The following is a 25,556-nucleotide window of genomic DNA, read 5'->3' on the forward strand; positions in this document are numbered from 1 at the left end:
TGTAATATCATTTGCCAGTATCTTCTCCTATTCCATGGGTTTTCTCTTAGTTTTGTTGACTGTTTCCTTTGCTGTGTTTCCTTTATCTTGATGAAGTCCCAAAAGTTCATTTTTTCTTTTGTTTCTCTTGCCTTTGGAGACACGTCTTGAAAGAAGTTATTGTGGCTGATGTTGAAGAGGTTACTGCCTATGTTCTCCTTGAGGATTTTGATGGATTCCAGTCTCACATTGAGGTCTTTCATCCATTTTGAGTTTACCTTTTGTGTCTCAGGGAATGGTCCAATTTCATTCTTCTGTATGTGGCTGTCCAAGTTTCCCAGCACCACTTATTGAAGAGACTTTTTTCTATTGGATATTTTTTTCCTGATTTGTCAAAGATTAGTTGACCATAGAATTGAGGTTCATTTCTGAATTCTCTATTCTGTTCCATTGATCTGTGCCTTATTTTTGTACTAATACCATGCTGTTTTGGTGATCACAGGTTTGTAATATAGCTTGAAGTCAGGCAACATGATGTTCCCCACTTTTTTTTTTTCTTTTTCATCATTCCCTTGGTGATTCAGGGTCTTTTCTGTTTTCAGACAAATTTCAGGATTTTTGTTCTAGCTCTTTGAAAAATGCCAATGGTATTTTAATAGGGATGGCAATGAAATTGTAAATTGCTCTGGGCAGGATAGACATTTTTAAAAATTAACATATAATGTGTTATTTGCTTCAGGGGTACAGGTCTGTGAATCATCAGTCTTACACAATTCATAGCACTCACCATAACACATACCCTCTCCATTGTCCATAACCCAGCCACCCTACCCCTCTATCCTGCCCAGCAACCCTCAGTTTATTTCCTGAGATTAAGAGTCTCTTATGATTTGTCTCCCTTCCTGTTCCCATCTTGTTTCATTTTTTTCCCTCTCTGCCCCCCATGACCCCTCACCCTGCCTCTCAAATTCCTCATATCAGAGAGAGCATTTGATAATTGTCTTTCTCTGATTGACTTATTTCACTTAACATAATACTCTCTAGTTCTATCCACGTCATTGCAAATGGCAGGATTTCTTTTTCTTTTTCTTTTTCTTTTTTGATGGCTATATAGTATCAGGATAGACATTTTAACAATGTTTATTAGTCTTCTGATTCTTGAGCATGGAATGTTTTTCCATCATTTTGTGTCTTCCTCAATTTCTTTCACAAGTGTTCTGTAGTTTCTAGAGTATAGATTCTTTACCTCTTTGGTTAGGTTTATTCCTAGGTATATTATGGTTTTTGTTGCTTTTGTGAATAGAACTGATTCCTTAACTCCAAAACTAGGCAAAGACCCCAACAAAAAGGAGAATTTCAGACTGGTATCCCTGATGAACATGGATGCCAAAATACTCAACAAGATCCTAGCTAATGGGATCCAACAGCACATTAGAAGGATTATTTACCATGACCAAGTGGAATTTTTTCCTGGGATGCAAGAGTGGTTCAACATTCACAAATCAATCAATGAGACAGAGCACATTAACAAAAGAAAAGACAAGAACCATATGATCCTCTCAATTGATCCAGAAAAAGTATTGACAAAATACAATATCCATTGTTGATTAAAACTCTGCAGAGCACAGAGATAGAGGGAACATTCCTCAATAACATAAAAATCATCTATGAAAAGCCCACAGGGAATATCATTGCTAATGGGGAAAAGTAATGAGGAAAAGCTGAGAGCTTTTCCCTTAAGGTCAGGTACATGACCGGGATGCCCACTCTCACTACTATTGTTCAACACAGTGCTAGAAGTTCTAGCCTCAGCAATCAGACAATAAAAAGAAATAAAATTCATCCAAATTGGCAAAGTAGTAGTCATACTCTCTCTTTGCAGATGACATGATACTTTATGTGGGAAACCCAAAAGACTCCATGCCCAAATTACTAGAACTGATACAACAATTCAACAAAGTAGCAGGATACTAAATCAATGCACAGAGATCAGTTGCTTTTCTATACAATAACAGTGTAACTGCATATACCTTTTGTAACAACAGAGTGAAGGATAGGACCAAATTGAGGCCCTGCTTCTGTGTCATTAGGATACCATGGAAGGAGTGCAGGGAGGGTAGTTAATCAGAGAGCAGGTATGACAAACAGTGGCCCTGGGCTGAAGTGGAGATGATAGAAACTAAAGCTTTTAAAGAGACATTTTAAAGTACCTAGAGAGGAGGATAAGAGAGAAGGAGTAGCCCAGATGACCTCTGGATTTCTGCCTCAGTTTAGAGGTGTCAGTCCCTCTCCTGGAGGTAAGAAATATAATAGAGGGGGACTGTTTCTACCTCACAGTCTGCCAAACTTGATTATCTGCTACTCAGACAAAAATAGTTTTAGTCTCTGCCCCTTTGCACATGGTTCCCTTCACTTGGCTCTCTTTCCCTGCTATCTGTCCTGGTAGAAATCTGTCCGTTCTTAAAGGCTCTTCTTGGAAGCCCTACTTAATCCTTGTGAATGTTTGCCATCTCTTTAGCACTTTCTTTGTACTTAAAAGTCTAAGCAGTTACCGTCCTGTTCTTTGTATTGCAGCTAGTTGTGTATTCTCATCACTGTACTGGAATGTACTCATCTTTACTTTCTAAATGTCCAGGATATTGTTTTCAACATAGCATGTGCTCAGTAAGTGTTTATTGGCCCAAGATGATCTAAAAGAAGATTGTAGTTGGTTTAAGGTGAGTGCTAAGTGTTAATTCTTTTTTTTTTTTTAAAGATTTTATTTATTTATTTGACAGACAGAGATCACAAGTAGGCAGAGAGGCAGGCAGAGAGAGAGAGAGAAGGAAGCAGACTCCCTGCTGAGCAGAGAGCCCGATGTGGGGCTCGATCCCATGATTCTGGGATCATGACCTGAGCCAAAGGCAGAGGCTTTAACCCACTGAGCCACCCAGGAACCCCTTAAGTGTCAATTCTTCTTCTTTTTTTTTTTTTTTTAAGAATTTTGTTTTTTTAATTTATCAGAGAGAGAGAGAGAGAGAGCACAGGCAGACAGAATGGCAGGCAGAGACAGAGGGAGAAGCAGGCTCCCTGCTGAGCAAGGAGCCTGATGTGGGACTCGATGTGGGACTCGATCCCAGGATGCTGGGATCATGACCTGAGCCAAAGGCAGCTGCTTAACCAACTGAGCCACCCAGGCCTCCCTTAAGTGTCAATTCTTTTTTTTTTAATAAACATATATTTTTATCCCCAGGGGTACAGGTCTGTGAATCACCAGGTTTACACACTTCACAGCACTCACCAAAGCACATACCCTCCCCAATGTCCATAATCCCACCCCTTCTCTCAACCCCCCTGCCCCCAGCAACCCTCAGTTTGTTTTGTGAGATTAAGAGTCACTTATGGTTTGTCTCCCTCCCAATTCCATCTTGTTTCATTGATTCTTCTTCTGCCCACTTAAGCCCCCATGTTGCATCACCACTTCCTCATATCAGGGAGATCATATGATAGTTGTCTTTCTCTGCTTGACTTATTTCGCTAAGCATGATACGCTCTAGTTCCATCCATGTTGTCGCAAATGGCAAGATTTCATTTCTTTTGATGGCTGCATAGTATTCCATTGTGTATATATACCACATCTTCTTGATCCATTCATCTGTTGATGGACATCTAGGTTCTTTCCATAGTTTGGCTATTGTGGACATTGCTGCTATAAACATTCGGGTGCACGTGCCCCTTTGGATCACTACGTTTGTATCTTTAGGGTAAATACCCAGTAGTGCAATTGCTGGGTCATAGGGCAGTTCTATTTTCAAGATTTTGAGGAACCTCCATGCTGTTTTCCAGAGTGGCTGCACCAGCTTGCATCCCCACCAAGAGTGTAGGAGGGTTCCCCTTTCTCCGCATCCTCGCCAGCATCTGTTATTTCCTGACTTGTTGATTTTAGCCATTCTGACTGGTGTGAGGTGATATCTCATTGTGGTTTTGATTTGTATTTCCCTGATGCCGAATGATATGGAGCACTTTTTCATGTGTCTGTTGGCCATCTGGATGTCTTCTTTGCAGAAATGTCTGTACATGGCTGCTGCCCATTTCTTGATTGGATTATTTGTTCTTTGGGTGTTGAGTTTGCTAAGTTCTTTATAGATTCTGGACACTAGTCGTTTATCTGATATGTCGTTTGCAAATATCTTCTCCCATTCTGTCAGTTGTCTTTTGATTTTGTTAACTGTTTCCTTTGCTCTGCAAAAACTTTTGATCCTTGATGAAATACCAATAGTTCATTTTTGCCCTTGCTTCCCTTGCCTTTGGCGTTGTTCCTAGGAAGATGTTGCTGCGGCTGAGGTCGAAGAGGTTGCTGCCTGTGTTTTCCTCAAGGATTTTGATGGATTCCTTTTTCACATTGAGGTCCTTCATCCATTTTGAGTCTGTTTTTGTGTGTGGTATAAGGAAATGGTCCGATTTCACTTTTCTGCATGTGGCTGTCCAATTTTCCCAGCACCATTTATTGAAGAGGCTGTCTTTTTTCCATTGGACATTCTTTCCTACTTTGTCGATGATTAGTTGACCATAGAGTTGAGGGTCTATTTCTGGGCTCTCTATTCTGTTCCATTGATCTATGTGTCTGTTTTTGTGCCAGTACCATGCTGTCTTGATGATGACAGCTTTGTAATAGAGCTTGAAGTCCGGAATTGTGATGCCACCAACTCTGGCTTTCTTTTTCAATATCCCTTTGGCTATTCGAGGTCTTTTCTGGTTCCATATAAATTTTAGCATTATTTGTTCCATTTCTTTGAAAAAGATGGATGGTACTTTGATAGGAATTGCATTAAATGTGTAGATTGCTTTAGGTAGCATAGACATTTTCACAATATTTATTCTTCCAATCCGGGAGCATGGAACATTTTTCCATTTCTTTGTGTCTTCCTCAATTTCTTTCATGAGTACTTTATAGTTTTCTGAGTATAGATTCTGTGCCTCTTTGGTTAGGTTTATTCCTAGGTATCTTATGGTTTTGGGTGCAATTGTAAATGGGATTGACTCCTTAATTTCTCTTTCTTCTGTCTTGTTGTTCATGTAGAGAAATGCAACTGATTTCTGTGCATTGATTTTATATCCTGACACTTTACTGAATTCCTGTACAAGTTCTAGCAGTTTTGGAGTGGAGTCTTTTGGGTTTTCCACATATAGTATCATATCATCTGCGAAGAGTTATAATTTGACTTCTTCTTTGCCGATTTGGATGCCTTTAATTTCCTTTTGTTGTCTGATTGCTGAGGCTAGGACCTCTAGAGGTACTATGTTGAATAGCATAGGTACTAGAGGTAGTAGAGGTAGTAGAGGTACTATGTTGAAAAGCAGTGGTGATAATGGACATCCCTGCTGTGTTCCTGACCTTAGTGGAAAAGCTTTCAGTTTTTCTCCATTGAGAATGATATTTGCGGTGGGTTTTTCATAGATGGCTTTGATGATATTGAGGTATGTGCACTCTATCCCTACACTTTGAAGAGTTTTGATCAGGAAGGGATGCTGTACTTTGTCAAATGCTTTTTCATCATCTATTCAGAGTATCATATGGTTCTTGTTCTTTCTTTTATTGATGTGTTGTATCACATTGACTGATTTGCGGATGTTGAACCAACCTTGCAGCCCTGGAATAAATCCCACTTGGTCGTGGTGAATAATCTTTTTAATGTACTGTTGAATCCTATTGGCTAGTATTTTGGTGAGAATTTTCGCATCTGTGTTCATCAAGGCTATTGGTCCAGAGCTCTCTTTTTTGATGGGATCCTTGTCTGGTTTTGGGATCAAGGTGATGCTGGCCTCATAAAATGAGTTTGGAAGTTTTCCTTCCATTTCTATTTTTTGGAACAGTTTCAGGAGAGTAGGAATTAGTTCTTCTTTAAATGTTTGGTAGAATTCCCCCGGGAGGCCGTCTGGCCCTGGGCTTTTGTTTGTTTGGAGATTTTTAATGACTGTTTCAATCTCCTTAAAAGTTATGGGTCTGTTCAGGCTTTCTATTTCTTCCTGGTTCAGTTGTGGTAGTTTATATGTTTCTAGGAATGCATCCATTTCTTCCAGATTGTCAGATTTGTTGGCATAGAGTTGCTCATAGTATGTTCTTATAATAGTTTGTATTTCTTTGGTGTTAGTTGTGATCTCTCCTCTTTCATTCATGATTTTATTTATTTGGGTCCTTTCTCTTTTCTTTTTGATAAGTCTGGCCAGGGGTTATCAATTTTATTCTTTCAAAGAACCAGCTCCTAGTTTCGTTGATTTGTTCTATTGTTTTTTTGGTTTCTATTTCATTGATTTCTGTTCTGATCTTCATGATTTCTCTTCTCCTGCTGGGCTTAGGGTTTCTTTCTTGTTCTTTCTCCAGCTCCTTTAGGTGTAGGGTTAGGTTGTGTACCTGAGACCTTTCTTGTTTCTTGAGAAAGGCTTGTACCGCTATATATTTTCCTCTCAGGACTGCCTTTGTTGTGTCCCACAGATTTTGAACCATTGTATTTTCATTATCATTTGATTCCATGATTTTTTTCAATTCTTCTTTAATTTCCCAGTTGACCCATTCATTCTTTAGAAGGATGCTGTTTAGTCTCCATGTATTTGGGTTCTTTCCAGACTTCCTTTTGTGGTTGAGTTCTAGCTTTAGAGCATTGTGGTCTGAAAATATGCAGGGAATGATCCCAATCTTTTGATACCGATTGAGTCCTTATTTAGGACCGAGGATGTGATCTATTCTGGAGAATGTTCCGTGTGCACTAGAGAAGAATGTGTATTCTGTTGCTTTGGGATGAAATATTCTGAATATATCTGTGATGTCCATGTGGTCCAGTGTGTCGTTTAAGGCCTTTATTTCCTTGCTGATCTTTTGCTTGGATGATCTGTCCATTTCAGTGAGGGGAGTGTTAAAGTCCCCTACTATTATTGTATTATTGTTGATGTGTTTCTTTGATTTTGTTATTAATTGGTTTATATATTGGCTGCTCCCACGTTGGGGGCATAGATATTTAAAATTGTTAGATCTTCTTGTTGGACAGACCCTTTGAGTATGATATAGTGTCCTTCCTCATCTCTTATTATAGTCTTTGGCTTAAAATCTAATTGATCTGATATAAGGATTGCCACTCCTGCTTTCTTCTGATGTCCATTAGCATGGTAAATTCTTTTCCACCCCCTCACTTTAAATCTGGAGGTGTCTTCAGGCTTAAAATGAGTTTCTTGGAGGCAACATATAGATGGTTTTGTTTTTTTTATCCATTCTGATACCCTGTGTCTATTGACAGGGGCATTTAGCCCATTAACATTCAGGGTAACTATTGAGAGATATGAATTTAGTGCCATTGTATTGCCTGTACGGTGATTGTTACTGTATATGGTCTCTGTTCCTTTCTGATCTACCACTTGTAGGCTCTCTCTTTGCTTAGAGGACCCCTCCAATATTTCCTGTAGAGCTGGTTTGATGTTTGCAAATTCTTTCAGTTTTTGTTTGTCCTGGAAGCTTTTAATCTCTCCTTCTATTTTCAATGATAGCCTAGCTAGATATAGTATTCTTGGCTGCATGTTTTTCTCATTTAGTGCTCTGAAAATATCGTGCCAGCTCTTTCTGGCCTGCCAGGTCTCTGTGGATAAGTCAGCTGCTAATCTAATGTTTTTACCATTGTATATTACAGACTTCTTTTCCTGGGCTGCTTTCAGGATTTTCTCTTTGTCACTGAGACTTGTAAATTTTACTATTAGGTGATGGGGTGTGGGCCTATTCTTATTGATTTTGAGGGGCTTTCTCTGAACCTCCTGAATTTTGATACTCGTTCCCTTTGCCATATTGGGGAAATTCTCTCCAATAATTCTCTCCAGTATACCTTCTGCTCCCCTCTCTCTTCTTCTTCTGGAATCCCAATTATTCTAATGTTGTTTCATCTTATTGTGTCACTTATCTCTCAGATTCTCCCCTCGTGGTCCAGTAGCTGTTTGTCTGTCTTTTGCTCAGCTTCTTTATTCTAGATCATTTGGTCTTCTATATCACTAATTCTTTCTTCTGCCTCGTTTATCCTAGCAGTGAGGGCCTCCATTTTTTATTGCACCTCATTAATAGCTTTTTTTATTTCAACTTGGTTAGATTTTAGTTCTTTTATTTCTCCAGAAAGGGCTTTTATCTCTCTGGAGAGGGTTTCTCTAATATCTTCCATGCCTTTTTCGAGCCCGGCTAGAACCTTGAGAATTGTCATTCTGAACTCTAGATCTGACATATTACCAATGTCTGTATTGATTAGGTCCCTAACCTTCAGTACTGCCTCTTGTTCTTTTTTTTGTGGTGAATTTTTCCGTCTTGTCATTTTGTCCAGATGAGTATATGAAGGAGCAAGTAAAATACTAAAAGGGTGGCAACAACCCCAGGAAAATATGCTTTAACCAAACAGAAGAGATCCCAAGTCATGAGGGGGGAGAAAGCGGATAAAAAGAGGTTCAAAAAGGAAGAAAGAAAAAAAAAGAAAAGAATTAAAAAAAAGAAAACGAATAAAGAAAAATATAAAAAAGAAAAAATATATATATTAGATAAACTAGTTAAAAAACGTTAAAAAAGAAAAGGGTAAAAGTTAAAAAAAAATTTTACCAGAAGGCGAGAAAAAAAACAAAAAATGAAAAAGAAAAAAATTAAATTAACTGCAAGATTAAGAAAAATCACAGGGAGAAAGCCATGAGTTCTGTGCTTTGCTTTCTCCTCTTCTGGAATTCTGCTGTTCTCCTTGGTATTGAAACCGCACTCCTTGGTAGGTGAACTTGGTCTCGGCTGGATTTCTTGTTGATCTTCTGGGGGAGGGGCCTGGTGTAGTGATTCTCAAGTGTCTTTGCCCTTGGCAGAATTGCACCATCCTTACCAGGGGCCAGGCTGAGTAATCCGCTCAGGTTTCCTTTCAGGAGCTTCTGTTCCCTGAGTGCTTTCCGTAGAGTTCCGGAGGACAGGAATACAAATGGCGGCGTCCTGGTCTCTGGCCTGGAGGAGCCGAGAGCCGGGGGCCCCACTCCTCAGTGCGCCCTCAGAGAACAGCGTCCAGTTACTCCCGTCTGCCTGACCTCCTGCCATGCTCCGAGCTCACCAAGCCTGCGTCCGGTTCAAGGTAACACCGAGCTGTGAGCTTACTGTCGGCTCTGTCTCTGTAGCCGGCTTTCCTGTTCCAATACCCGCAAGCTCTGCAACACTCAGACACCCCCGATCCTTCTGTGACCCTGCAGGACCTGAGGCCACGCTGACCCTGCGTGGGCTTCGGCCCGGTTTAGCCTCTGGAGCGATGTCCCTCAGCGGAACAGACTTTTAAAAGTCCTGACTTTGTGCTCCATTGCTCTGCCACTTGCCGGGAGCTGGCCCCTCCCCCTGGGGTCTATCTTCCCGTCGCTTTGGATTCACGTCTCCGCCAGTCCTACCTTTCAGAAAGTGTTTTTTTTCTGTTTTCAGAATTGCTGTTCTTCTTCTCTTCTATCTGCCGATGGATTTTCAGGTGTTTGCAATCTTTAGATAAGCTATCTAGCTGATCTCCCGCTAGCTGAAGTAGTTTCAGCCTGCTACTTCTCCGCCATCTTGACTCCTCCCCTCCTTAAGTGTCGATTCTTAATGGAGTCTCAGTACTTCAGTCTTCCACAGTACTTTAGTTAACACAATGAAGGTTGTTTTTGGTAGGAAATAAATAACAGTTGAAATTATCAATAACTTGAAAAAGGGACCCTTCCCTTCCCAAGAGTAGATGGATATCTTTTACTTTAAAAGATCACTTGTTTTACTGTAGACAACTGTCTGTAGACAGTTTTATTTTTCTACCCTCTGCTTTCCTTCATAACTCTGAAGTTTTTAGCTCATTAATACAACTTAAATGTCTTCTATTTTATTTTGCACAATAAAATTAACTCAAGGAAGCAAAGGTAGCCCTGAAGGTTCCTGTGAGCTATTGGAGGAAAGTTAAAATTCAGTGTTTTAGCTAATAAACAAAAGAGGAGATGGTGTTAACATGGCCTTTTTATACTACAATGATAATAGAATTAGAAAGATAGATTGGGAAAGAGCATGGTTATAGAATATATATGTATTAACCCAAGTTGGCATTTGGAAAAGACTTTCTACAAAGCTAATATTTGAAGTGCTAAAGACTTTGTTGTATTAATGCAACAAATCAAAGTAAATTAAGCCTCATGCCATATTCTGCAGTACTCCTATTGTATACTAGTGTTGCTCTATATAATGACAGTTGATAGCTAGATTCACTAAACATCTCAATTTAATTATCAGTATCTTTGGAGCATCTAGAGAAGCACATCTGAATTAGGAAAGATTAGAAAGATTTTTTTTGCACTTTAAATTTCAGTATATAAATATTATACAACATTAAAATATACCTAGTTTTATGGGATTTAAATGTGCAGAATTAATAAAGCAGGGGAATTCTTCTTTTCATATTATTTGAAGTATCTAAAGTAGGACCATTTCAGTAGGGAGCTCATTTCTGTATGTATGTATGAAGGTGTGTCTGTAGCCTACCTCAGATTTACAGACTAAAGAAAGTGAATGAACCCAGGGTCTTTAAGAGACTGCAGGAACCAGAAAGTTTCCACATGGCAGGGACCCCCTAAGATCTGAGAAAGAGAAAAAGGGGAGGGTTGTGTATGCGTGACAAAAAGAAAGTTTAGGAAGACATAGACTATGACTTAAATTAGAATCATCTTTGCTGTTAATTCCAACTGAAGTTTTTTGTTGCTTATAAAAATATAACTGATTTTGTATAACTGAAAAAGAGAATGAGGAAACAGAAATTATTTTACAGCATATCCTGAAAGCTAATTTTTACTGATTGCTGGTATTTCTTCAAGAGATGGGAGACTTTTTCAGATAACAAATGCACTCTCAACCTTTCTTGAGAGTGCATTTGTTATCCTGGGTCACAGTCACTGAGGGGAATTGGTTAGTTCCTATAGGTAAGTTGAGGTTAAAAAAAAAAAAAAAGTTTTTTTTTTTTAGTCTTCTTTTTCCCCCCAGAGGATTACCAAACCATCTTTACTTTCTGAAATAAAGTGAATCATTGAAAATGTCACTTGAGTTTAATCAATATTAAATAACTGTATTTTGGGGTATTTCAGAAGACATAGGTATAAATGATTTATAAATGGGAATAACTTGCTGGTTGCAATTGCATTTATTTTGATGGAAGCACAATGTTCTTATACAATGTTCTTTTCACATTTCTTGTTTGGCATTTATTGTAAGGAACAAAGCATTTCTGGAATGCTCATTTTAATTTCAAAGCTCAGGCTAGTCTATGGAAAACATTTGGCACATGGAGGATCTGAACAATAATAGAGGAATGTTCAGTGGGAAGCGTCATGAATTGTGGCACCTAAAATACATTCTGAGGGAACATTTAGACAATGAAACTTATTTTTCATTTTAAACAAAGATTTTAAACTAGGTGCTATCATTTGTCTTAATCTGAACCAATATCTTTTAACTCTTGATATATAAATTAGACTGACAATAGTGAGAAATTTGCCTTTTGGAGTATGTGAAAATCCATAATAAGTCAGGCATATTATCATCTTTATTTAATACATAATAAAGACACTTGGCCCTATTTGACTGCTTGCAAAACATACAGAATGTGTTCTGTTAACGGACTTCATTACATTTAGCACAGGAGACCCCAAGGGCAACATGAGGGTAGTCCCAAGAGAACACCTCTGACAAGGATCCCATACAGATTTTCTGTATCTGCGTGGGGAATGGACTAGAAAATGTGCATTAAATGTCAACCAATATCTGTGTCATGTTGTGGATTTTTTTTTTGAAGACTTTATTTATTTATTTGACAGAGACACAGAGAGGGAATGGTGAGAGAGACACACAAGCATGGGAATGGTGAGGGAGAAGTAGGCAGGGAACGTGATGCAGGGCTCGATCCCAGGACTCTGAGATCATGATCTGAGCCCAAGGCAGATGCTTAACAACTGAGCCACCCAGGCTCCTCATGTTGTGGATTTTGTAAGACATTTTACATATTTAACCTTCACACAGTCATAGGGTAATATGATTGTTCTCATTTTCTAAGAGAGGAAACAAGGACTTGCTACAAGGTACTGCACATGGGTTGTGAACATGAGAATAAAGCAAATTAGCATAAAGCAAGGGGTCTATTGGATGGAGAAAGAGAAGGGCAGGAAAAAATTATTTTCATCTACATTATTTCCCCCATAACTTGTAAGTTCTTTCTTAGTTGCTAGTTAAAAAACTGGGTCCAGATATACAAATAAATATGTTGTGCTCTATAAGCAATAAACAAGCCAAACCTCTATGAGCTACAGAACAGGAAGGTTTATGTATAGTACATTGTCAAAGATGTGGTGAATGGTTGTTAAAAGCTTTGGCTATTTGATGATAAGTTGGAGTCTAGCTTTCTATAGGAGATTCAGGTCTGCCATTTTAAATACTGGATACAACTTTTTTTTGTTTCTTCCTCTATAGTGGGTATCTTCCAGCTTTGCCTATAAAAATATTAACCAAAGTTATTATTGGGATTCAAGGTTTAATTAATAAATGGATATTTTTTACAATATAATTTTGTATGAGATTTAGTTTCCAAATACAGATGCTTAATTTTTTTTTTAAGGTTTTCTTTCTTTGTTTATTTATTTGAGAGAGAGAGAGAGTGTGAGTGGGAGAGGAACAGAAGGAGAGGGACAAGCAGACTCCATGATGAGCATGTAGCCCAATGCAGGGCTCAACCTTTCAACCCTGAGATTATGACCTGAGCCGAAATCAAGAGTGGACACTCAACTGACAGAGTCACCCTGATACCCCAGATGCTTCATTTCTATCTCTAAATAATGGCCTTATTATTAGCTTATCCTTTTTTTTTTTTTAAATAAAAATGATTTTATGTATTTAGTAGGGAGAGCACAAACAGAGGGAGTGGCAGGCAGAGGGAGAGGCAGACTCCCCACTGAGCAATGAGCTTGCTGTGGTCTAGATCCCAGGACTCTGGGATCATGACTTGAGCTGAAGGCAGACGAGTAACCGTCTGAGCCATCCAGGTGTCCCTAGTTTATTCCTATTTTAAACATATTTACAAAAGGAATAATGCTCATTATTAATGTACTCAGACAATTCAAAATATAAAGATTAAAAAACCCCTCTTTTCTACTATCCTGCTCATGAAGCCATATATATAATACATATTTTATTGGACACCTACTTTGTGCATTGTTTTGGGTGCTGGAGGAAAAAAACCACATTTTCTGCTTTCATGGAGTTTACATTTTAGTATTGGGAGCACGAAATAAACATAAACAAAAAAAATCAGGTTCTATAAGTTTTGTGGAAATATAAAGTAGGATGAGGGGAAAGATTGAGAGAGGGTAGGGATGGGATAATCAAGAAAGTCCTCTTGATAGGAGACTTTGAACAAGACCTCTTTTAGAGTCCTAATGAGTTAGGGGAGAGTGTAGGAGACAGGTAGAACAGGTTACAGAGGGCCAATATGTAGGTCATGATTTGGGTTTTGTTCCTCTGAGGTAACCAGTGTTTTATGTTTGAGTGGTTCTGTACCCCCTCCACGTTAATAATCTCTATACTTAGACTAATACTTACTAGTACTTACTAACCGAATTATGATGATTTTTGCCACCCTCTTAATATAGATTGCTGGCTACAAAGTGCTATAAATAATTTTTATATGTAAATATTTATAGATACATATAATATACACACACACATGCACACACTGCATTTCAATAGTAAAACTTGATAAATTTCAATCTCTGTGGCTCTTCTTTCCTCTAGTTCTCTCTTTCTCCCTTCTTACCTCTTTCCTTCTTTCCTTTTTATCTTTAGTTGGAAATTCCATAGTGGCTGATAATATTGCTCTTAGTGTATTGACTTGACTTAAGAGGGTGTACCAGTAGTACTGGGAATAAATCATGTTTCTATGAAATACTTCCTTTTGTTCTAGGCTGTGATGTCCCAGGACTATGTTCTCACAATTTGTCTAATGAGTGGCTTGTATTTTTCCAATTTTAGGTTACTACACTTGTAAATTGTCCCCAGAATCCTTCCAACAGGAGAAAAGGACGTTCAAAACGAGCCAGAGTCCTCCTAGCTTCTGTGGAGGAAGCAACTTGGAATTTATTAGACAAGGGGCAGAAGATTGCTCAGGAAGCCACAGTTTTGAAGAAGGAGCTTACTACTGCACTTGAGGAAGTTCGCAAAGAAAGTGAGTACTCTAATTCTGGTCAGGAGCAAACTGTATATCCTTAGGGTGTTAGTTATGGAATTAGATTTGTGAGTGTTTTGTTTTTGTTGACTTGAGTTTATTAGCTCTACAAAGACCTCTGAGGAGCTAGCTGTGGGAGGCAGAGTGGCTCATTAGTCAGCTCTACGGCTCAGAGTACTATTCCTGGTTCTTTCCTTCAGTTGTTTAGTCCCTGCGGGCTCTTTCTTCCCCTCACATGCCATAGTTTATCCATAATAAGCAAAGAGAAGTGTATCCTGTTTTGTCATAGATATAATGAGAAATGACTAATGAAGTTGAAGTTGTATTTTCCCATACATAAATAAATTATAATGTTCCTTGTTAATAGTTGGAGATAATAAATTACAGACCTGACCACTCAGGAATACATTTTTTATTTTTCTATTTTCTAGTTTAGATTTACTAAACTTAAAAATAAATGCTTTGCATAAACTATGCATAACTCACGTTATTGCTAAGTTAATATTATAAAATGAAAAAAGGTACATTTTACCTTTTGATGTATTTACTTATGATACTACAACAGTTTTCTAACAAATGTAAATATCATTCGCAGTCTGTTTTTAAAAGAACTGTCCTATTTATGCATCATCTTGCTGCAAGGAACTATTTTGAGAGGATAAGAAAACTTAAATATTCCTGTTTGGCTGTGTGAAAGAGACTTGGGGTGTTGAAATATTTCTCTTCCCAACATAACTTTATGAAAATCAGGAAATGTTTGCTAATTAAATAATTAAGATGAATATAGTAGCTACAATAAACTTTACATCAAATATAAGGGAGCTATTTTTTATTTGCTATATATTGTTATATGTGATTTATATTTTATAGAGACTCTTCAGAAAATATAAAGAAATCATAATGCCCAAGATAATTTCTCATGAATTCATCATTCCTCCCTCCCCCCTGCCATCTTAGACCCACTCTTTGTTCTGCCCTCTCTGTTCTGGTACCATCATTCACATTAGTAACCAAGTCAGTTTGGACTCTTCTTTCTCATTTCCCTCTCCCTTCCAGTTAGTCTCTAAGTTTAACAAATTCTGTCTCCTTTTGTCTTTCAGATCTTTCCCTCTTCTCCATTACTAATGTTGACTCCTGAATTTAGGATTACTGCATTGGCCTTACCTTATACCAAAACCAAATATATCCTTTAAAGATGAAAATATACTCCTTTTGCTTCTGTGCTTAAAATCCTTTCTGTAGCTTTTGAAGGATTAGAGGGACTGTGTTTCTGGATCAGGTTCAGATGTTTAAACTTAGCTCCCTCAGCATTTCAGAATTGGGCTTCTGCCATTCTCTCTCTTCTCATTTCCTGATTCTGTCCCCCTCAAACTTTCCTTCAAACAAGAACTTAAGGTATCTTGAATGGCCCATGTTGCACTTCTGTTACCAGCTGTTCCCTTTACCTGGATTCCCCCTCTCATTCAGCCAATTATTCATTGTAGCAAAGCTCAGCCAAGGTCTTTTTCCGGGAAGTGTGTACTGACCTCATAATGCTGATTTAGATGTCTCTCTTCTCTGTCCCCACAGACTCTGAACCTCTCTCTTTCATAGGCTTTACTACCTCATACACCAAACATTAATTTACTTGTTCAGTAAATCTAGACCCTTAATTCCTTGAAGGTGGCAAATACCAGGTCTTATTTGATGAGCAATGCCTGACACATAACAACCACCTAACAAGTGTTTGTTAAATAAAAAAAATGGAGCATCATTTTTTTCACTTTATATTATATAATTTTATAATGATTTTATCTTTGCACTTGTGACATTATCTCATGGTTTCTTTGCTGAGTCTTTTGATAAGGAATATGAATGCTATCCTAGTACTGTTTTTATCACATAATGTGATTTATTTTACAACATAGTTTTTATAAAACACCTAATAATAAGTATATATAACACTGGTCATTCTTAGGGAACACTAATAGCACAAGTTGTCATGAAATGGTATATCTTTAAAAAAAGTAAAATAATAAAATTATTTTAAAGAGAAGGTCTCAAAGAGAAGTACATTTGAATTCTAGGATTATGTTATATATCCTTCACTATGTTCTATTATAATGTGTGGAATCATATGATGTGATATATATGGCACATGCTGTATACACAACAAATCTATTTGGTTAAAAATCACCAAGTGCTTTATACTAGGATTCTTTCTGACAAACTGCCAAATTGAACTCCCGCCACTTGAGTGTGGGAGGAAAGCAGTGAAATGGCAAATGGTTCTGGAATTTGGGGAATGGCCAATGCTTATCCTATGGATAGCAGAGATAGTAACAGTAGAGCACTGTTCTGAAAAACTTGGAAGGAATTTTAGCTCAGTGGGGAGTTGAAGAATCAGGAGATTGAATTCTGATTCAAGCAGCTCTTTGATACTAGAAACATATTTTATTTTCCTGCCTTTTTTTTTTTTAAAGGGCTTTGTCCAGTGGCACAATACAAAGGACTAATGAAGAGCAAATAATAAGTTTAAAGTATTTGGGAAAGTTAAGAAATATTGGAGGTAGAGGATATTTTTCTTTGTATATTTATTGACTTCTTTTCTTTTCTTTTTAAGATATTTATTTATTTATTTGATAGAGAGATAGAGAGTGCATGAGTAGGTAGAACAGCAGGTAGAGGGAGAGGAAGAATCAGGATTGGGATCATGACCAGAGCTGAAGGCAGCCACTTAACTGACTTAACCATCCAGGCACCCCTTATTTTCTTGACTTATTTTCAAAAAGAATTTGAGAGTAATTTAGAAAATTTATTCTTCTACTAAAGGCTGTAATTTATGTAGCATTACAACAGGGTTCTGTTTTAATCTGTTTCACTGACTTTAGTGCTTTAATTTGAGACCTGAAGTGATAAATAATGTGGACATTTGATTACCTAAAGAATTTGCCTATGGACATGGATAGTATTAGGGGAGGATGGTGAAAGGAAAGGTCATATGTGGGTAGAACTCTAGAGATCCAGCAAAGTTGGCCCACATAGTGATTATTTTTCACTCATGATCTTACAGCTTATCTCTATACTTACATCTAAACAATGGCAAAATATTAAACCCAGTATTTAGTTTTAGAGTATTCACATAACAATTAGCTAGGAATTAGCTAAGAATCGTTTACAATGCTTGCACTACATGTTTTGCCTTTGGTATATATGCTACCTTCATATAGCCTCTATTGTACCCCTATAATGTACAGACATTGCTTCTAAGTCACATGATTGGTTATATTTAAGGTTTTATTTAGTGATTTACCAAGAATAGGAAATACAGGAAAGTGCATACATTATTGTGAACAACTCAATGCAGTTTCACATTGTAAACACTCGGGTCAAGAAATAGAGACTTACCAGAATCCTAGGAGCACCCCTTGTGCCTCCAACCAGTTATTTCTTCACCTCAGTGGTAACAATTATTCTAGGTTATTACATGTTAGTTTTTTGCCTCTTTTGAACTTTGCATAAGTAGGATCTATATAGTCTGTTGTATCTCCTGATTCTGGCTTTTTTTTTACTCAATGTCGTGTTTGTGAGGTCTCAACATGTAGTAGTTCATTCATTTCATTCATAAATAGATCATAATTTATTTATTCATGTTAGATTGATGGACAGTTGAGTTTTTACAGTTTTTGGCCGTAATGAAGAGTGCTGCTATGTACATATTTTCGCATTACTTTTGGTGCCTAAATATAGATTTTCCTGCTGGTTTATATTTATGATGAAATCGCTAGTATATATTCAACTTAATAGATTTTACCACACAGTTTTCACAGTAGATTTTCTAACTGACACTCATCAGTAATGCTTAAGAATTTCAGTTCCTTTATATTCTTACTAACTTGGTGTTTGCAAGAGTCAGTGTTTTTGATGCAAGTGTATATGGTGGCTTTCTACTGTAGTTTTAGTTTTTATTTCTTTGATGACTTTTTGTATATTCTAGATATGAGTCTTTTGTTAGTTGTGGATATTAAAAATATCTTCTTTTTTCATTATATTAAACATTTTTAATATTTAGAAGTAATTTTAATAAATTGGAGTTATTTTATTCCTTTATGGATAGAGATTTTTCTGTTCTGCTAAAAAAACTTGGCTTACTGTAAGTCAAAAAGATATTCTCATATGTAACATCTATGGGCTTTATTGTTTTGCCATTACAATTTACCTGGAAATAAATTTTTATGAATGGTCTGAGTGAGGGGTCATGATTTTTTTTTTAATATGGGAATTCAGTTGATCCAGTATTATGTGGATGCATATGGAAGTTTAATTGTTTTAGTGTAGTTGAAAGAAATTAGTCTTTCTCAATTGAATTTCTTTGCACCTTTTTTTGAAAATCAGTTGACCATTATGTGTGTGTCTACTTAGGAACTCTCGTGTTTTATTGATTTGTATGTCTACTTATACCAATATCACGTTATCATGATTATTGTACCTCAGAGTAAAATAAAAATTATCTTGATTTTGTAATTTTAGATCCCTTGTACTTTCATAGAAATTTTGGAATCCGCTTCTTAATTAAAAAAAGAAAAAAAAAAGAAAAAGAAAATCCTGGGTGTCTCAGTTGGTTGGCCATCTGCCTTAGGCTCATGATCTCAGGGTTCTGGGATCGAGGTCCACATCGGGCAGGCTCCCTGCTAGGTGGGGAGTCTAGTTTTCCTTCTCCCTCTGCTTGCTGCTCCCCCTGCTTGTACTCTCTGTGTGTGTGTGTGTCAAATAAATAAGTAAACTATTTAAAAACCAAACAAAAATAAGCAAACAAAAATCCTTCTGGGATTTTGATTGGGATTAAATTGGGTCTATAGATCAATTTGTGCTGAACTGACATTTTAATAGTAATGAGTCTTCTGATTCAAAAACAAGTAATTGATTTTGTGGTGTTGTGAAATGGTACTTTAAAGATTTTAATTTTATGTCTATCTTTTATTTTAAAAAATATTTATTTATTTATTATTATCACTTTTATTTATTTATTTGCCAGAAAGTGAGTGTGCACAAGCAGGGGGAGTGGCAGGCTCCCCGCTGAGCAAGGAGCCCAGTGTAGGATTTGATCCCAGGACTCTGAGATCATAACCTGATTCAAAGGCAGATGCTTAACCAACTGAGCCATCCAGGCATCCTGCAAAGATTTATTTTATAGAGAGAGAAGGAGGGAGAGGGAGCGCAAGTAAAGGGAGGGTCAGAGGGAGAGAGAGAGAATCTCAAGCAGACTCTGTGCTGAGCACGGAGCCTGATATGGGCTCAGTTTCATGACCATGAGATCACTATCTGAGCAAAACCTAGATTTGGGTGCTTAACCAACTGTGCCACTCAGGCACCACTTTATATCTATCTTTAAATTTATGACACCTTTGTCCTGCCTTTTCCTGTTTTTAATTCTGTCCAGTGAACTTTTCATATCAGTCACTGTACATTTTTAGTTCTTGAATTTTCATTTGTTTTTTAAAAAGTTTCAGTTCCTATGGAAATAGAAATAGTTTTCATTTCTCTAATTTCTTTCCAAATTCCAGTTCCCTGCTGAAATTTTCATCTTGCCATTATTTCTCTTGAATATCTCAATTATAGTTAATTTCTGTATAGATATATGGCATTCTTTTTTAGTATATGTGTTGCCAAAGCGAGCACAGATATATGGCATTCTTACAGCGTTGTTTCTATTGTCTGTTATTTCTTTCATTTTTAAAATTTTTCTTTTTCTTTTTCAGTACCCGATTTTGTTTCCTGATATCTTGGATAATTTTTTTATTGGATGCTGAACACTTTGCATGACACATTGTAGAATTAATTTTTAAAGGCTGGTCTATTTTTGGCTAGCTATTATTCTTGGGAATAGCACCTCAAAGCCTGAGTTGAAAGTATGAAATATTTTGGATTTCCTCCTAAGCAGACTCAGACCTCCAGTTTTATCTTTCTTACTTCCTGAAGGAGGGAAAATTTATTTTCCCAGTTTCTCTTTCTCTCAGCTGCCATTTTCTTTTTACTTCTCTCTTACTCAATGTTTCTACCATTTGCTTTCTCATAATGTATATACGTACAGTCAATTCCAGGTAGTTTTAGGATCTAAATATCAAATGCAATTATTAAAAACTCATTAAAATAGGATGAATTTTTTTTAAAGATTTTATTTATTTATTTTTTTAAATTTTTTAAAATTAAATGTATTTATTTTCAGCATAACAGTTCATTCTTTTTTCTTTTTTTTTATAATTTTTTATTTTTTATAAACATATATTTTTATCCCCAGGGGTACAGGTCTGTGAATCACCAGGTTTACACACTTCACAGCACTCACCAAAGCACATACCCTCCCCAATGTCCATAATCACACCCCCTTCTCCCAAAACCCCTCCCCCCAGCAACCCTCAGTTTGTTTTGTGAGATTAAGAGTCACTTTTGGTTTGTCTCCCTCCCAATCCCATCTTCTTTCATTTATTCTTCTCGTACCCACTTAAGCCCCCATGTTGCATCACCACTTCCTCATATCAGGGAGATCATATGATAGTTGTCTTTCTCTGCTTGACTTATTTCGCTAAGCATGATACGCTCTAGTTCCATCCATGTTGTCGCAAATGGCAAGATTTCATTTCTTTTGATGGCTGCATAGTATTCCATTGTGTATATATACCACATCTTCTTGATCCATTCATCTGTTGATGGACATCTAGGTTCTTTCCATAGTTTGGCTATTGTGGACATTGCTGCTATAAACATTCGGGTGCACGTGCCCCTTTGGATCACTACGTTTGTATCTTTAGGGTAAATACCCAATAGTGCAATTGCTGGGTCATAGGGCAGTTCTATTTTCAACATTTTGAGGAACCTCCATGCTGTTTTCCAGAGAGGTTGCACCAGCTTGCATTCCCACCAAGAGTGTAGGAGGGTTCCCCTTTCTCCGCATCCTCGCCAGCATCTGTCATTTCCTGACTTGTTGATTTTAGCCATTCTGACTGGTGTGGGGTGATATCTCATTGTGGTTTTGATTTGTATTTCCCTGATGCTGAGTGATATGGAGCACTTGTTCATGTGTCTGTTGGCCATCTGGATGTCTTCTTTGCAGAAATATCTGTGCATGTCCTCTGCCCATTTCTTGATTGGATTATTTGTTCTTTGGGTGTTGAGTTTGCTAAGTTCTTTATAGATTCTGGACACTAGTCCTTTATCTGATATGTCGTTTGCAAATATCTTCTCCCATTCTGTCAGTTGTCTTTTGATTTTGTTAACTGTTTCCTTTGCTGTGCAAAAGCTTTTGATCTTGATGAAATCCCAATAGTTCATTTTTGCCCTTGCTTCCCTTGCCTTTGGCGTTGTTCCTAGGAAGATGTTGCTGCGGCTGAGGTCGAAGAGGTTGCTGCCTGTGTTTTCCTCAAGGATTTTGATAGATTCCTTTCGTACATTGAGGTCCTTCATCCATTTTGAGTCTATTTTTGTGTGTGGTGTAAGGAAATGGTCCAATTTCATTTTTCTGCATGTGGCTGTCCAATTTTCCCAGCACCATTTATTGAAGAGGCTGTCTTTTTTACATTGGACATTCTTTCCTGCTTTGTCAAAGATTAGTTGGCCATAGAGTTGAGGGTCTATTTCTGGGCTCTCTATTCTGTTCCATTGATCTATGGGTCTGTTTTTGTGCCAGTACCATGCTGTCTTGATGATGACAGCTTTGTAATAGAGCTTGAAGTCTGGAATTGTGATGCCACCAACGTTGGCTTTCTTTTTCAATATCCCTTTGGCTATTCGAGGTCTTTTCTGGTTCCATATAAATTTTAGAATTATTTGTTCCATTTCTTTGAAAAAGATGGATGGTACTTTGATAGGAATTGCATTAAATGTGTAGATTGCTTTAGGTAGCATAGACATTTTCACAATATTTATTCTTCCAATCCAGGAGCATGGAATATTTTTCCATTTCTTTGTGTCTTTCTCAATTTCTTTCATGAGTACTTTATAGTTTTCTGAGTATAGATTCTGTGTCTCTTTGGTTAGGTTTATTCCTAGGTATCTTATGGTTTTGGGTGCAATTGTAAATGGGATTGACTCCTTAATTTCCCTTTCTTCTGTCTTGCTGTTGGTGTAGAGAAATGCAACTGATTTCTGTGCATTGATTCTATATCCTGACACTTTACTGAATTCCTGTATAAGTTCTAGCAGTTTTGGAATGGAGTCTTTTGGGTTTTCCACATAGGGTATCATATCATCTGCGAAGAGTTATAATTTGACTTCTTCCTTGCCGATTTGGATGCCTTTAATTTCCTTTTGTTGTCTGATTGCTGAGGCTAGGACCTCTAGTACTATGTTGAATAGCAGTGGTGATAATGGACATCCCTGCCGTGTTCCTGACCTTAGCGGAAAAGCTTTCAGTTTTTCTCCATTGAGAATGATATTTGCGGTGGGTTTTTCATAGATGGCTTTGATGATATTGAGGTATGTGCCCTCTATCCCTACACTTTGAAGAGTTTTGATCAGGAAGGGATGCTGTACTTTGTCAAATGCTTTTTCAACATCTATTGAGATTATCATATGGTTCTTGTTCTTTCTTTTATTGATGTGTTGTATCACATTGACTGATTTGCGGATGTTGAACCAACCTTGTAGCCCTGGAATAAATCCCACTTGGTCGTGGTGAATAATCTTTTTAATGTACTGTTGAATCCTATTGGCTAGTATTTTGTTGAGTATTTTCGCATCTGTGTTCATCAAGGATATTGGTCTATAGCTCTCTTTTTTGGTGGGATCCTTGTCTGGTTTTGGGATCAAGGTGATGCTGGCCTCATAAAATGAGTTTGGAAGTTTTCCTTCCATTTCTATATTTTGGAACAGTTTTAGGAGAATAGGAATTAGTTCTTCTTGGTAGAATTCCCCCGGGAAGCCGTCTGGCCCTAGGCTTTTGTTTGTTTGGAGATTTTTAATGACTGTTTCAATCTCCTTACTGGTTATGGGTCTGTTCAGGCTTTCTATTTCTTCCTGGTTCAGTTGTGGTAGTTTATATGTTTCTAGGAATGCATCCATTTCTTCCAGATTGTCAACTTTATTGCCGTAGAGTTGCTCATAGTATGTTCTTATAATAGTTTGTATTTCTTTGGTGTTAGTTGTGATCTCTCCTCTTTCATTCATGATTTTATTTATTTGGGTCCTTTCTCTTTTTTCTTTTTGATAAGTCTTGCCAGGGGTTTGGATGTATAACAGGGTTTCTTAAGTATGAAACAAAAAACTATAAAGAAAAGACTAATGTATTTTATTTTATCAAAATTAAGAACTTACATCAAAAAATTCGTTAAAGAAAATGAAAAGACACAGTTGGAGAAAATAGTGACATAAACACAATAAGAGATAATCATAAGAACATAAATCAGTAAGAAAAACAAAAGAAAAATGGGCATAAAATGAATTTTACAGAGGAATAAACACCAATGAAAATGTAAAGAGATATTCAGCTTCACTGGTGGTCAGAGATATGCAAATGAGGTATCATTATCATTTTTTGCAATCAGTTGGCTGAAATTTAAAAAACCGGACATGTTAGAAAGACTTTGAAGCAGCAGGATTTTTTATACTTTGCTTGGTGGAGTGCAAATTGGTACAACTACTTTGAAAAATAATTTGGATATGTCACTTTTGTTAAATGCCAAAGTTCCATATATATGTGGGTATGTATATTTCTGGAAACAAATCAATCATATTTCTGGTGTTGTTGGTGCATAGGAATGCAACTGACTTTTTTGGATTGGTACTTGTTCAGGTATTATCTCTGAAATGAAACATTCGGATGGTTATTTTTAAAAAGAGGGAAACATTTGACACATGCAAACACACATGGCTTGTTTCTTTGGGATTCCTTATGATGGTAAGATTATGGTACTTTATTTGGCTTATGTGATAAACTAATTTTACAAAAATGATATGATACAGTGTATGGCGTTTGGTGTTCATACATGAAATTGCAAAGAACAGGGAACTGTAACAGATGTGTGTATGGGTATACCTATGTATCTGTATATATATCTAATCTGTATGTGTGCATACTTTTATTAATAAACATTATTTAGTTTGTTGTTTGGAAAAGAAAGTAAGTAATGATTGGGTTTAGCAAAAGTCTGAAAGATTTGTCAGTTAAATTTAAAGTTGTAGAGGAAACTTGGTTGTAGAGGAAATTTGCTTTACATGTAACCTAGTAGTACTGTGAGATCCCTATAGCGGGTAGTCTTCTCAATTATCCTGGTTTTAGCTTTTGCCTTCAGCTAGTAAAAAAAAAAAATTAGATGGAATTACAGATTTGATTAGAAATGAATAAAAAAAGACATCTTTTTGTGTTTCTTCAATGCTTTGATTAAAAAAGGACAAAAATTATGTGGAATATTAAATAAACATGGTTCAGAGTGTCTTCCAATTTCAAATAAAATAAGGGCTTACTATGAGAGAGAAGGGTTGTAGAAAGGAAGTGTATAGTCAGTATTTCACTAAGTTATCATTAAGAGAGTGAGAAGATTACAAAAGTAATCATATTTAGACTTGTATGCCCCTTCTCTTGTAAATATTTGTTAATATTTACAGCAGTTGCCTAATATTTATATATTTTGGTTAAATATTTGGCATCTGAATTTGGTTTTAATTTGGGCCCTGGAAATATGGAAATAAATAAGATGTATCTGAGGTATTAATAATCTACTGGGGTAAATAGATGTGTAAACAGTTGTAATAGTGTCTGATATAAGTGTCATAATGGTATGTCTCAAAGGCTGTTGAAGCTCATATGAAGCAGAAATAAAATAGTGACTGTAAACTTCCATTTTCTGGGGTGCCTGGGTGGCTCACTGGGTTAAAGCCTCTGCATTCAGCTCAGGTCATGATCCCAGGGTTCTGGGATCAAGCCCAGAATCGGGCTCTCTGTTCCGCAGGGAGCCGCTTCCTCCTCTCTCTCTGCCTGCCTCTCTGCCTACTTTTGTCTGTCAAATAAATAAATAAAATCTTAAAAAAAATAAACTTCCATTTTCTTTTGTTTTACCATTAAATTAGGGACGAGAAATCTCTGTCATATAAGTGAGTACATATATAATTGATAGGAAGATGTGGTCTATGTCTAGCCTTCTTTTCTCAGAGACTTGCATTTCTTTTCTTTTATTAAAAAAAAAATTAAATATTTATTGAAACCTTTGTCTAGGCCAGGGTCTGTTCTATGTGCTAGACTCACAGAAGTGAACTAGGCAGACAAAGCTTGCCCTCATAGAGCTGTCTGATATTTTAGTAGAAAGATAGGTAGTAAACAAGTAAACAGACTTACTTTTAATTCTTCAAAGGGTATCTGATTCTTTTTCCTTTGAA

General features: G+C 36.9%; 1 protein-coding gene across 3 annotated transcripts in view; it reads left to right on the top strand.

Annotated features, from left to right (window-relative positions):
* CTNNA3 (catenin alpha 3) overlaps nucleotides 1-25,556 on the top strand; it is a 1,821,555-nt gene that overhangs the window by 81,546 nt on the left and 1,714,453 nt on the right. For all 3 annotated transcript variants that reach the window (XM_045069885.1, XM_045069887.1, XM_045069886.1), the window contains exon 3: nucleotides 14,018-14,210. In XM_045069885.1, the coding sequence (XP_044925820.1) occupies nucleotides 14,018-14,210 (193 nt within the window). The remainder of the gene's footprint in view (nucleotides 1-14,017; nucleotides 14,211-25,556) is intronic.

Source organism: Mustela putorius, unplaced genomic scaffold (assembly GCF_011764305.1).
Source record: "Mustela putorius furo isolate JIRA1106 unplaced genomic scaffold, ASM1176430v1.1 tig00003949_pilon_pilon_pilon, whole genome shotgun sequence".
NCBI classification, from domain to species: Eukaryota; Metazoa; Chordata; class Mammalia; order Carnivora; family Mustelidae; genus Mustela; species Mustela putorius.